The sequence below is a fragment of the Mycetomoellerius zeteki genome, unplaced genomic scaffold (genome assembly GCF_001594055.1).
Source record: "Mycetomoellerius zeteki isolate Tzet28-1 unplaced genomic scaffold, Tzet1.0 scaffold124, whole genome shotgun sequence".
In the NCBI taxonomy this organism is placed as follows: Eukaryota; Metazoa; Arthropoda; class Insecta; order Hymenoptera; family Formicidae; genus Mycetomoellerius; species Mycetomoellerius zeteki.
This window is the reverse complement of record NW_017256169.1, coordinates 672,593-687,984: the sequence shown is the minus strand read 5'-3', so window position 1 is coordinate 687,984 and position 15,392 is coordinate 672,593. Positions and strand designations below refer to the sequence as shown.

Here is a 15,392-nt window from a genome sequence, read left to right as displayed (position 1 = left end):
GAGAGAGAGAGAGAGAGAGAGAGAGAGAGAGAGAGAGAGAAAGAGAGAGAGGGAGAGAGAACGAAGGACTCGGAATGCGAAACGGGTGAGAAAATTAGGTTCTCGTGCCGAGGAGTACTGGAGGATCGATGAGCGACGCGATCATCCGATCAGGCGGAAAGGGTAGGTTTGTTCGGGATTCTCGATCGCGGGATGTTACGTCGTGAAGCGGGACGCCTCCGTTCACGTTCTCTCGCTCCTTCTCTCTCCTCTCTTGCTCGACACCTGTCGATCGAAGGATTAAAGAGGATGCCCCCGTAGAGACAGTCCGGGATTTAAAGCGCGCGCGTTCTCCGCGAAACGTTTACCGAGCGGCAGTGAAGGAGAAGAAAGAGGAGGAGGAGGAGGAGAGAAAGGAGAGCGTGAACGGAGGCAACGAATTTACCGAGCTCAGGTTTTCGGTGAGGATACTCCCCCTGTTTACACGACAAACGTAGGAAGTAATTCATCGTGGCTCGTCGCGACTAAATCCATTCCTGATTCACCACCTCTATCCTTCGCCGTGCACAGGAATATTACTCGTGCCCGGTGGGTAAGTACCCTCGTTACTGGCTGCCGGAGGGTTCGTTACCTCCTAGGAACCCCCGTGAGAGCTTTGTCTTCGGAGACACGCGGAGTACGCGGATGCTCGAAATTCCCATCGGGTATAGCGCCATTGTCAAGATTGCGAATATAGTGCGCTCGAGACGCGAAAGGCAACTGATTCCCGCGCGATCGACGTAATTGCATAAGAGGACGCAAACTGGATGGTCGGCGAGTAACGATCGTCTAACGAACTAGTCATTGTAAATTCTTTGAGCTATTTATAAGAGTTAACAAAGCAATTAATAAGACTGTCGTTATTTAGACTTAAATATTAACAACTATATAGGATATCATTCTCCATAGTGTCTTCCATAATTATTCATATAAATCACACGAAGAGGAGATGATTGGATCCGAATTTTCAGATCTATTGCTAGATAATTGATACTGTCAGAGAAGATGGACTAACCTTCGGCAGAATTCCTCGTGGCAACGATTGAGCGAAGAAAGGTGGACTCACCATAGTGTCTTTGATATGATCAACTGGTTGCAGCAGGACCGCCGTGGTACCGAGTGTCCTGTGATGCTGCTGCTGCTGTTGCTGCTGCTGATGTTGCTGCTGATGGTGGTGTTGATGATGATGGGGGTTGCAGTTAGCAACGATGTTGCAAGAGCAAGTGCAGGCGAGGTTGCAGGCCTGCTGAGCACCAAAGAGATGTCCTACCAGCCCCGGGGTGATCGCTGCTGCCGCCGGGTTGTTAATGCCGTTTAGCAGGGGCGGGGGCAGGGGCACCGCACCACCCGGGACGAACGGGTACGAATGAAAATACGTGGTGATGGGGGAACGTGTCTCGTCAGCGCCGATGATCGTCTCCGCGAGCCAGGATTTGCTCGATGGATGTAGAAAGAGATTGCGATTCGCAGCGGCCGCAAACGACTGCTGCAGGCCCCAGAGGGTCCGTGCGCGTTCCTGTGCGTTCCAGCAGGCACGTTCCAGCGACGCGGCCTGGCAGCGAGCGGTTTCCGTTTTGCACGAGCGATTCCACTCGTACGAGGGCCACCACAGCTTGAACGAGTACCCTCCCTTGTTCTCTCCCCGCCGGTCCCCGTTCAGGGACGCTCGTTTTCCTCGTGTCTCTCTTATTTTTGCTTCCTCGTCGTCCTCCCCTTGGGATAGGACGTACGATCGGCCGTATTGTTTTCCTCTCCTTTCGTTCAATGGCTGACTGACGCCCGTTCTGACTTCTCGTTACGGCGAGTCCTACGCCGTTCTCGATAGAACAGCGATGTAGAAAGAGAGAGAAAGAGAGCACACTCAGCTGACGATCGAATCGCGCGGGATACGGATAGTCGTCCGGACGGGAAAAACGCGCGATGTTATATATAGTTAGTCTCTTTGACTCGCGAAGGATCGCGAAGGGCTCTGATAACGTACGTACGTGAGTACACGAACAGTCTCTGAATTCTACTTACGAGCTATACACATACACACGCACGCAAGACGTACACACGCGCTACTCTTACGGTTACATCGATACAACAACGACGTGTGGTCTAAGGGTTATATCTACATATGCAATCGAGACAGCCGAATGGGGATATCTAAATGATACGTGCGAGGAGATTTGTCCTAGGAGGAACGGCGAACGCGAACGTGTCGTCGGGAGTGAGCTTTCGAATGATTGTCAGTGTGTGTGAGCGAGCGAAGGGGAGGCGACAGTTACAACCACGAAGAGGGAAATCCGCTAAGAGGGCGGATGGTGACGGGTGATAGACAAGAAAGAGAGGGGAGATTTACGCGTGCGGATTAAATATGTACTTAGTGTGCGGAAGAGGCGCGAGAGAGACGGAGATAATCTCGTCTCTCGCTTCGCACGATTCTCTTGCTCGTACGTGTAATTGAAACGACGTAGGTACGTGAAATATATTTTCTTCTTTTTTTAATCCTTCTCTACGCTCACTTCTTCTCGTTTATTCCTTCCTAATAATTCAACGAGCAATTATTCTATCGAAAAAAGGTGATACACCTCGGAGTTACACACTAAGAAAGCTAGCTGAAAATGATTGTCACGAAGATTGACAGAGAGTAGATCTATTGCCGAACCAGAGAAAGAGATCCTTAGGTTTCTTTTTTTATCCTCTAATATGTCTTAATTTCCTATCACTTTACGGTCCGCTCTCCTCGCTATTATTCTGCCGTGTTTCGAATCACGTGTCAGCGATACTCGCGCGTACCGATCGGATATGTTTCATACACGTACAAACGTAAGTGTAAATATATATATATATGTTTGTATATATATCGATTGTATATATATATATATAATATAGATATTAATGTAGAGCGTGTAGAATCACACGTAGAATCGGTACAGAGGCTGAAGATCACATAAAGACACGAAAGTCGATCGCTCGACCTCTTATTTCGCAATAGACACGTACATTACTGCCCTGGCCGAAAAAGAAGTCGCAAACGCTTCCCCTCTCTTTCCTTCGATATGTCCCAACCCACTACAATTACAATTGATTGTCTTGACGCGATTCTTTTTGTTCCTCGACGGTCACCTGACGACGCAGAGATGTCGCGATTATTTCTTAATTTTTTTTTCTCTACTTTACTCCTATCTTTAGCCTAAAAACTTAGCGACGAGACTTGTTTTTACACACGCACACACATTACACGTTTTACACATCTAACAACCGTAACTCTCCCTTTTATTATTATTACTTGATTTCTCTTAAGTCTCGCGGGACCTCGACGATTTAACGTCCGAACGACTATCATTTAGTGACTTAATTAATGATACTTTTAATCTTGCGAGAGTGAGAAACACGTCTTTTTCCGCTATTTTCTTCTCTCTCTCTCTTTTTCTCGATCGCTCTTACTCGAGATGATCGGCGAAAGAACTGCTGAAACGGGACAGCCGCGTGGTCGGATTCGCGTCTTTTTGCAGAGATATGTATTCGTCTATTCGTGCTGACTGCTCGGCTACTCGGAGGGGCTTCTCCTGCCGAATGTCCGGTCTCTCGTAACTTTTCGCAGCAATCTTTCATTCAGCTTGACATATTCTTTCCAGCAACAATCAAACGATGATCAGAGGGGAGGTAGGAGAGCCATCGATAATTCCTTGCCCAGTTTGTTCCCGGTTGACGTGTGTGTGTCACGAGAACGTGTGTCAACGAACAACGATGACAACAACGATGACGACCTTGAATCGTTTGCAGTTCAGTCCAGCAAGCTGTCGCTCCACGACACCGGTGGCTCGCGCTCGGCACACACAGACATACACACACACACGGACTCAAAGAGGGGAGACAATGGGGCGCGCAGTCAGAGGGCTGCTTTATGCATGCGTACTCGGCGTACAGAAAGAGAGAGAGCGGGAGAGAGCGAGCGAGGAGGTATAGCGTTAAACGTGCTTGGGGGAGTCCCTTCACGGCAGCTGATCACGTGGACTTGTTCTGACGTGGTCCTTCCTTTGCTTCTTCTCTTCTTCGCCTTGTGTTTGCCAAGATGTTCGCAAAGACGGCGAGCAACTGCGGCGACGACGACGACGACGTGGACGAGGGTGGCTCGAATGGTGCTCGTTCGCGCGCGTATTCCGCGAATTGAAGCGTGGGAAGACAAAAAGAAAACGGAAAAGAATCGAAAGAGTTACTCGCGCGACGAAGAGAAGGAAGCGGACCACGGAAAACTGAATGTTAGGCGCCGTTGCGCGTGTGTGTTTGTCTGTGTGTGCGTCTGTGTAGGAGCGCTTATGCCGTGGACCTCGCGCTTGTGTATGGATACGTGCGTACCGTGACGGACGTGTGTCGGTCGGTGGTGAAGGAGTCTAGCGTAGAAGGAGACAGACGTGGCAGAGGCGGGGGAAGAGAAAAAGGAAGGGAAAAAGAGGAAGAGAGAATGTGTGTGAGTGTATGTGTGTTGTGTGTGTGTGTGTGTTCGTGAAAGAGAGAGAGTAACTCGGAGGCGGAACGATTAAAGTGCGTCCTACTCGATCGCCTAGCTTGACACAACTGAGGAGCGTCTCTCGCGCGGCGCCGCGTAAGCTTCCGCCACCGTCGCCGCCAACACCGTCGCCGCCACCGTCGCTACCACCGCTGCTACAGCCGTCGAGTCGGATTACAGCGTATACGCGCCTTTCAAACATGCCTTTCTCGGCCCCCACCAAGTGAACGGCGGCGCGTAACCAATGAGGTACCAGAGCACGCCGAGAGGACGCGAGCCTGTACGAAATCCATCGAGTCTGCGCGCCGGTGGCAGAGTTACTCTCTCCAATTCTCTCCCTCTCGATTCTACCCTCTGCCTTTCATCCCTGTCGCCTCATCCGCGCACGCCTTCACCTTTCTCCCTCACCGGTGCAGGTGCCCCGACACGCTGCCCTCCTCCGCAACGACCCCACGCGCGCGGACGCGTCCATCTGAGAGGCGCCACCGCGATCCCAAAACCGCTCTCTTAAGCTTCCACCCCCGCCGTCATGAAACAGACCCTGTGCGCGTGAAAGAGCTTGTATTTATTATGCGCTTGAACGGATCCTAGATCTTCCCCGCGAGTGAGCCAAGATTCTACTCGGTTCCTCTGAAAGACCACCTGCCTGTATGTTAGGAAGATTTAAGAAGATGTACTATCTGAACGATTTCAGATATATTACATTTAGAGAATTTCAATCTCGATTGTTATCAATCTTCGAAGAAAAATGTCGATTTTATTGATCAAGGCAAATAACACATTATGAAGAAAATACGTTAAAAATTTAGAATTTTATAATCAGAATCTTTTACACCGACAAGTGACGTTATTAAAGATTTGATAATTTTTTCCAATTATTATATCAATAATCTTGGTAAAAAATGTATGCATTTTTTGAGCAATTACTGGATAATTATATCAACTTATGTCTAGTATCTGAGAAGTAAAACTACTTAGAATCCCATGATGTAACGTTTTGCTTACCAGTTACTGCGCACAAAAGATGTGCAAAATCTGAACGTATTTACTAAAAAAAAAAAAACAGGAAAATAAGTATACTGAGTATGCAGTATTTTGACTAACAATAATCTACTAATACTAGACAATAACTGGACAGGCGTCTACGCAATTGCACATATTTTTATCAGGAATATTGCTTTGGTCACTAAATGAAAATGTATCAAGTTGTTTCCTATTTTTTACGCAGTAATATTACAACTAATAACGAAAATACAGAAATACTAGACTGAATGAGTGTCTAGAAAAATCCATATATTTTTGCCAGAGAATTTCATAAAGGAAACATAAATGGATCCAAATTGATCAACTGAATAAATCTTCATGAAACTTTTACTACGTTCTGAATCATAAAATCGTACAAATAAAAAGATTTTATATAGAAATGATCAATATGGTAACTTGCGAAATAGAGCTATTTTTTTATCATTTTGAATCAATTTTAGTATATCTACTCCTTTTTATATGTCACGATTAATCTTCCAGAGTTGACATTGAATCTAATAGCCACTTAATTATATTTGTGGCGATTGCATCGCGTTTTGCTTCGGCTGCACAAAAGTATTAGGAATAATTCCACTTAATAAATATTCGTGAAAATCTCATACACATAAGAATACGTATGATTAACATATATAGGCTGCATGAGAAAGCAAGTGATTTAAGCCGTAGCTCAGAAAATTTAAAGCCTCCTCGAACACAATCAAAGGATATGACAGGCTGTACAGTAGAAATCACGCGACGATCGCGCAACAATAATCTAGGATTCGACTATTGACCCTTGTCGCGTATATGAATCTATCGCAATGTATCTGTCGCAAGTAAAGGAGCTTATAAGCCATATTAAAGATAAATTTGCTCGAATATCGTCCTACCGTAATTTACATAATTTAAAATTCTAAATATTCTTTATATTACATCTGCAAAAATTTAAATCATTGTTATTAAAACAAACTTAGTATCCATATATGTACATATTCTCTTTTATACGAATTAGGTCATTTTAATTATTCGAAATTAATTAGTGCCTTTTAGTTAATACAAATTAAATGGGTCTCACAGATCACAGAGGCAGTAAAGTTACAGATTTTGACGTCAGTTCTGAAGAGAATTAAATATGTGTTTCCATAACAAAAAATATCGGAATATTTCGCATTACTGATAAAATAAAAAAGTGGTTTAACATCTAATCTAATTGTCGATTTTCGCCCCATTAAATGAATTCTTTGATTTTTCCAGACACATACTTTAAAGTTGATATAGAAAGTAATAACATTCTCAAGCGATACTTGAGCGAGTCTTACTTGCCGGCGAGGGTAATTAGTATAATAGCCAGAGTTTAAGGTTAAACATTGGTCGTTAAAAAAAAACCCGTTTCTTTTAACGTGCACTGTCATAGTTACAACCGTGGTGCGCGCCGCTTAACGATAACGTTTTCCGAGAAAAGTACACTGAAGAAGTTCAATGGATGGCAATAAAGCACCGACGTCGCAAATGGTTGCCTCTACCCCGACTCCGTTATAGCAATAGGCCGCTAAAACAACCGAAACTTTCGCGTACCGAGCATCCGTGAGTCGAGCAGATGAAAAAGTTTCAGAGACAAATAACGGTGGAGGAGGGTAGAAACGCGTAAACAGAAGCCTTGTGAGTGCATCTGCGAAAGTGAAGCCGACGACAGGGGTGGCGAATCACTGATTCTCAAGTCGGTGAAGAGAAAGATGTAAGTGTGAAGAAAAGAGACGGGGGAGGACCGCGCATTGCCATTCGTTCGACGAGCGCTTCTCAGCAAGTTCAGAGTGTTTGTTCAAGGCGGAGATTACTGTTTTCGCAAAGAGACAGAGAATCGGAGAAAGGGCGGAGAGATAAGGAAAAGATTCGAGCATAATCACCTCCTTCCATTTCGACATCCTTGATGTCAGAACGAAAACGGCAGAACTACCGCCAAACGTGGAGGGTTTGAACGGATTCTTTGGGACTGATTGCGCGATCGATGAAGTCGAAGATTCAGAAGCGAACTTTGAACAGGATCGATTTTGGACTTGCGAACGATTTGCGCAATATCGGACATTTACAAGGGCATTTCATTATAAATATGTATACTCTCTGAAACTTTTAGTGTGAATCTCACTCTGAAACGTGAAATCTCACTCTCAAAGATTGAAAATTGAGACATTCTTTTTCAAGACTGGTTTGTTTCAGATGGAACGACTTCGAGGGAAACATAATTTGGTCACATTGTTTTTATTCTAGGTGGCAACGCCAAAAAAATGTAAAGAGAGAGAGATCACCTCTATTTTTTTAAATAGAATTATATAATTTTTTCACAAAATATTCCTCTAATTATTCTGCATATAAAAGTATCAAAATAGAAATATGAAAAATCAACAGTTTATAAGATATTTTAGCTGCTTCAAAAAAAATTATGCAATTTGTACTGTGTAACTGAAAACGCCTGGTAATACGATTGCCGAAGAAAGTCGTAACTAATCACGTATCGTGACAAGAAGCTACTAAAGAGAAAACCAAAGGGACAAATAAACAAGAGTAAAATATGTCGATCTATATGAAAACTTGAGTTTTATATTGACATCTCAATTATTCTCAGTCATGGTGAAAAACACTTCAATGGCACTCCCAGTATGGCATACTCAATTTTTTTTTTAAATAGTCTTTTTTGAAACTTCTGCGTTTACTTAATTGCTTACAACTTTTTTTTATTAATAAAAATATACATATACATATGCTTGATACCGTCATATTAATATCTGGTGTTTTGATTGAAAAAAAAAATATTTGTAACGATATGTCTATTTTTGTAAAAGTTATATAAACAGTCAAAATTGTGTTGGGTATGCTGTACACAATGCAACTGTGACAAAACGGTATAATGTAGTATTGAAAGGTTAAACTAATCGATCCGATTGGTTGTTAAAATAATCAGATACGGAACACTGAAGATACTCAGAATTTTCAGAACGCACAATAACTGAGTTTTAATAAACCGGCATGAAGAATTTTTCCAGAAAAATCTATTACATCAGATGTACCTCCGTCTACAAGGAGTGACGTCAATAGAACGCTATTATACAGGCTAAAACTGGAGTGTCTGTAGTCATTGTAAATGCTCGCAACTTTCATAAAGGACGCTTTGTCCGTTCTCTCCGCGGTGCAGAAGTATCAAGCTTGTCATGTAAAATTATGTAAAAACGGTACTGTTATTTAAAAACGTATACCAATTTGGTAAATATTTGCAGATTTCAAATTAGAAGCTGTATCTTCCGAGCGCACTCGTCCCAGATTTATTTCAGCGATTTTTAATAAACTCCAGGGCGCGCGCATTCTAGTACTGTTTTCTATCTACGTTTACATTTCCAAATGTCATTTCATTTAAACTGCACTTTCGTGTTTAAAATACCTATCGTCAAATATAGAAAATGAAATGCTATAAAATACGGAGAGCGCGGTGAAACAAAATGAAACAAAAATAAAACAAAAAATTTTAGGCAGCTCCAACTATTTGCACTAGTTTTATCAAATTGCAATATGCCGTAGATTTATCGCAGATAGTAAATGGTAGAAAATTTAGTAATATTCGTTTAATTAAGCACAGTCGGCGAAATATGGTCGACGTACGACGCAAATAATTTCCGCTGTCAAAAAATTGCTGCAGCCGCGAAAATGCGAAATCTTAAAAATCTCAATGCGATCATTGAAATACGGCAAAACGTCTCATGCCCACAATTTTCGGTAAATTATCGAGTTAATTTCGCTTTGATCCTCGCCTAAAACTAAACCGCGTATCGTACAATCGCTTTAACGTTCATTATCGGCCGTCCGCCGCGTTTTATACATATTTTTAATTACGTCAACGAAATTAAAGCCGCGCAGCTGAAAGGCAGCCGCGCGCCTTTACTTGTGGAAAGTTTAATTAACTTACTAAAAGCTTTGTATGCCAGAGAAAACGATGTCAAAGGGGGCCGGCAGCGCTTACCTGTAACAAAAATTATTATAGGAATTATACACGGACGTCATCGTATTAATGTAATAATATGTTGATTCACACAAGCCCTTCAAAAAATTTCTACTCGATAAAGAATATTACATTTTAAAGAATATACATTGAATGACGATAAAAAATTTTATCTCTATTATTTTACATTCATAAACAACGCATATTAAGTATAAAGTAATATACATGAAATAAAATAAATTTCATAAACATATCGACTTATATTAATTATTATTAGACTTATTAATTATTAGTCTACTTACTATATGTCTACCATCATTTCAATTAACATAAGAATAACTGTTTTTTATACAGTATTGTCAAATATATAAAAAGTATCTTCACTCATATGTTAATCATTTCATTAACATTTAATTATTATACTTTCTATACCGTCTTGACAATAGCTTTATGTACTTAGGAGCATCTTAATTATCAAAAGCATGCGAAAAGATGAAGGCAGAACGAACTTCGGCGCTGTCTGCTCTAATGTATTTCTTAACTCGTCTCACTAAATACTTTATACGCAGCATACGACACATATGTACATCTCGCAAGCGATATTGTGAAGTAAATAATCAGAATTTCAAAATGATTTGGCTTTGTGTTATAAACCATAACATTAAAAACTACATTTAACAAACAATGCATTAAATATTATGAAAATATAATAAATGCATTTCTTGTTCTCTTCCAATCATATACCATATATTTTCTTTGTATACACTGTAAAAAGTAATATGTTTTCTTCTTGTCCCTATGTTTTAAACACTTAAAGATGTTTTAGTTTTAAATTTTTTTAACAGACAAAACATCCTTAAGTGTTTAAAAAATGGAGAAAGAATAAAACATTTTAATATCTTAAAATTAAACACTTCTTTTTTCAGTGTATATTTTAATACAAATGCTACTATTAGTTTTATCGCTTAATCAAGTTTAGCGTTAAACTCACAAAGCGAAGCTGATGTAATCATTCTCTGGACGAAAGCAGATCACGCAGTCGATAGAGGCTGCGAATTGCTACAAACCTCGCCTTAATATAGCGCTAATAACGTCCTAAGAACGCACATCGCGCGCCTGAGCCCTCCAGGAGAAGGTGCGAACAAAATCGCGAGGAGCGTTAGAGTGATCGTTAATCCCACCGTGCCGACGACTTAATATGTCGGGCAAACCGTTTCGCGCCCTCCTCCGGGGGTCGTCCTTCTCTCTAAGCCCCGGTGAAATTACTCCGGGAGTAAGCAGTATGCAGATCGCGAAATCGCGACGTACGTTAAGGATTAACTCAGACGCCGGCCCAGAAGGGCGCAAAGAGGATCCGCACGAAATCGGGAAGTCGAAATGCCGCGCGACAGCTGCGGCACTCGCCCGTTTAATCTATTTGATGGGCCCCTCATCCTTTCTCAACTATTTCTGGAAACCGTTAAATTCTCCCTCAAATTTTCGCGACGATGCCAATGATTTAGAAAAGCACCTCCATGGAAAGAACGGTTTTGCTAAAGTATCTAAAAATATAGCAAGGTACAGAACTAAAAATAATTTTATTGGATAATTAAAATAATTACGTAAAAATCTTAAGCATGATGAGCAATACTGCAAAAAGTTTTGACATATCAATTTGAGTATTCTACATAATTATTTTGATAGTCTATAAAATTATTTTCAGATTTGCATCTAATTAAATTTTTAGATGTTTCAGCAAAAGATTCTTTTCGTGTATAAAAAACTACTGATTCACGATACTCATACCTTATTACCTCTAATCGATTTTATTTCTCACGTAGAAGGAGAAACAGTACCAAAAATTTAAGAATATAAAGCACCATTATAAAGTAGACTTTTAGTTTTCTACTTAAAAAAACGTGACAGTTTATATGAGAAAAATAATTTATGGCAAAATAATTTATTATTTATATTCGAAAACAACTACTTGCCACAAATAGATATCAATATAGTATTCTTTCGGCAAATGCATCAGATACATTAACGAAAACTAAATTGATAATTTGCGGGTTACGAAGGAACGACAATAAGACGATCATATCTACATAGATTGCCACCAAAGTTATGATCTTTGAATAATTCAGTATTGACAAATCGTTTACGCGTTTATGCGTTCGTCAACCCAGCTCAAAGCTCGATTATGAGTCGCTGCGGGCACGTTTGATTTTCATAAATGATAAATCGCTCTCGATAATAATCCATTACGATTTCTTGCGCTTACTCCGGGCAATCTTCCCGCCAATCGTCCGCACTCGACATCAATCATCCGCCGCAATTTAACAGGCGGGACAGCTACCACGTAATCGGATTCGTTGATCGTGCGCGCGCCGTTAGCGGATGACCGCAATAATGATTCGTCCAAACAAAATTATGCGCCGTCGATTCCGACCGATAACTGCCGTTTTCAAATTCGCGCGTTGCGCCGTATCGATATCGACCTACTCGGTCGTGTCATGAAATTATCGGACGTCGAAAAAACTGCATGCCGCACCTTTTTCACTCGCGAGAAACTTTCGTCCCCCGGAGAATTCACTCGTACAGCTCTATCTGTTTTCAGGAGGAAAATACTGGTAGTTCCTTCCTCGTTGTTCCCATTTCCCCGTGCGACAATCGACGAATTTGCGAGGCCAGAAATCAGCAAACGAAAGGTACGTCACGACAAATCGCACTTTGCCCGGTCAATCACGCAATCGACGTGTGAGATAAAGGCAAAGAGATAAAACAAACTTTTGTAAACGTGTGCAATCGCTTTGGCTTTATAAAGGAAACACATTCTCTAATTTGATCGAATAAACTGAACGTAATCACATAATATGTAGTTCGCAGATACATGTCCGTATGCCATAAATACATTCTTCCTTCGATCAATTTAGCTTCAATTTAATTGCACGATTTGGTATTTTTCAGGGTTATCCGTGAGCCGAATAAACCGATATCGGGTAGCCGAGCGGATTGACGCCGGTTAACGAAACTCCGATATTAATCGGTGCAACACGTCAGCTCTAGATCTAAATACGAATTTTCAAATAGAGATTCGATATTTGCGCTAACGAGCACTCGTCAGATAAACATTTCAGCGCGACGACGGAAAAGCGATATGATGAGCAACAACAGCGGGATTGTTAACCGAAACACGGTAATCGTGCTCCCCAAACAGATGATTCATAAATCGCTATACACTCACGATCAGAAAAAAAGATATAATGGTAGCAAATAGGAAGCAACTGCACAAGTTTTATATGTAGAATTAATGTATATAGTTGAAATAAGCTCTCTTTTATAGTTATTAAAATCGCAAATAGTTTATTCAACTACGTACATTAATTCTACATAATATAAAACTTATATACAGCAAAAAAATTGTGTATTTGTGTTAAAACAGATTTTTGTGAAAATTTTTGTGAATTTTTAACATATTTGAATGTTAATTTTACATAATATAGTTAAATCATGTTGACATAATTAAATTTAATACATGAAACTTTATATTATTTGAATATTTTATATTAAATTGATGTTTAACGTTTCTTATTATTAAAATAACAATCTATAAGAAAATAAACAAATAACAAAAATTGTGATTTTAAACGTAAATTTTAAGAAAAGTCAATAAAAGATGAATGTTCGTTTTAATTTAAAAAAAATATAAATATTAATTTCAGTGAGAATATGTTTCCACAATTTGTTTTCAAAGTTTTACATTTTATGTAAATTTTTACATAATGTTTGTGTTACATTATAATGTATTCATCTTGTGTTAAATTAAAATTTTTAATTTGGATCGTTTGAGACACGTAAAATATGTTAAATTCGAGACAAATTTTTCAACCTATGTATTAGTCACTTATACAGTAGTTATTACCACTATGTTTTTCTTTAAGTGCGTGACGGTGAAAATAAGAATGGAAATATTCGTGTTTCGCATGTGACAGCCGAACACGACAATCTTACCCTCTAAATACGTTATTCTGCAATGAATAACAACTACGCGCGTGCATCGTTTTACGCTTTGTCGAGGAAACAGAGGCGGGAACGGCCGCGAAATACTTTACACGCGATATATATAGCGCTAGTTAACCGTATAATCAACCCCCGACGATCAAAGCTGCCGGTTTTCCGGCGGATTTCTCGACGGAACCGATTTTATCCGCCGGAAGTCACGCGATGCGCGGAAAACTTCTACGACAGCGAATCGCCTCTTTATCTCGTCGTTACTTCGCCGTTACCAATCGTCACAGTTCCACAACACCGTGACGGGGAAGTTTTTATGATAACAGAAAACACGATAAAATAGACTGATGGATCGTAATGACAAATATGGAGATGTATTCGCAGCAAACTCTTTTCCAGATAGGACGAACTCCCGCGTCGTTCGAAAGATGAAAACTTTACGATCCCAAGGATTCTCGGGCATAAAAAGTCTACGATGAGAACCATATCAAAAGATATTTTTATAATTCGCACGTATTAACAGACGAAATAACTCTTGGATTCCTAGCTCCGATTTCTCAAATCGCTCGATCGGCAATTGGATAAGCACGGATCACGCGCCTCGATCTCCCCCCCCCCCATCGTAGCTACGGAATCGCGAATCTGCCGCATCTCGGGGCCCGATGCCCAGGGAACGAGGTGAACGGGTTTCCTGTAGATTTCAGTTACAGCCAGCGGGAAGCCAATAGTTAGGCTGTCGCGGGTAATAGGGGTTGATGCATGGCTCCCACGACGCGGCTCGACCCCTCTCGATCTGCCATTCTTCCGACCACCGACCACCCCCGTATGCCGACCATTGGCCACCCGTCCGTCCTCTCCGCTCCCTCCTGCCACTATCCTTCTCAGGCCCGCCGAATCTACCATTCACTCCTCTCGCGAGTCACTCTTTATTTATTTAAAGCCCCGAGCGACCAGCCGTCCGCGGTCTGCACGGAGAGTACCTGGCGTTTCCGATGGGATTTAATCGCGCGGAGGGATTCGGCCTGTACACATTCGCGTGCATCGAGAGAGATAGAGATGTAGATATAAATAGAGAGAGATAGAGATAGATAGATAGATTGAGATAGAAAGAGCGAACGAGCGAGCGACCGCTCAGTCGATCTCCATCGATCGATTCTCTATTTCCGCCGGTTTCGTTTCTGTGAGAGTTACCATCCGTCGTCGCGATTTCCATGTCTCTTCTGGTTCCCAACAGACCGATTACGCTGCTGGACGACCATACCACCGGTCATCTTCCCATTCTTCTACCTATGCTCACCTAGTCGATTTATTGCTGCAAGAAGCCTGGGAACGAACTCTCATTCAAAGACGTACCGGAATATGGCTATAAATTATAAACCTCAGGTATTCCAAAAAAAATGAGTGTATACGCAAAAATATCAGTCATTATAGGATATGACAAAAAATTTGGAGAGTTTACAGACTATTCTTCTTCGCTAATTATCACTAAAAAAAGTTAGTTGTACAACACCAAAATGGACCTTGGCTTGCAAATTCTCGAGATTTAAACCTGATGGATTTCTCCCTGTAGTCCGTTTTAGAAGCTTAGGTTTGCATCAAAAGATTTTTTGGTCGATGAACTAAAGACTGTTCTATTGGCTATCTGAGAGAACTTATCTGTGGAAAGATGCGGTCATCGTTGATATGTTCAACGATGGTCCCAAAGCACTTTCAGAACTTGTATCAAAGTTAAAAGTGGCATTGATTTTAAATGTTAATTTTTATTTTGAGTATTTAATAAGATATAACCAATACTCGGGAATTTGCTTTTTTTAAATTAATGTTACTAATGATTTAATAAACACAAAACTTTGTGGTCAAATTTTTTTGTCACCCTGTAAC

At 41.0% G+C, this 15,392-nt stretch overlaps 1 protein-coding gene across 2 annotated transcripts in view; it reads right to left on the bottom strand.

Moving 5' to 3' along the window:
• Nucleotides 1-15,392, bottom strand: part of heph (polypyrimidine tract-binding protein 1 heph) — a 375,570-nt gene that overhangs the window by 258,603 nt on the left and 101,575 nt on the right. The window contains exon 1 of one of the 2 annotated variants that reach the window (XM_018461599.1): nt 1,085-1,347. The exons of the other annotated variant lie outside the window; for it this stretch is intronic. Coding sequence (XP_018317101.1) covers nt 1,085-1,087 — 3 coding nt within the window. The 5' untranslated portion in view covers nt 1,088-1,347. Of the gene's footprint in view, nt 1-1,084; nt 1,348-15,392 lie in introns of those variants that run through there. 2 annotated transcript variants of the gene reach the window in all.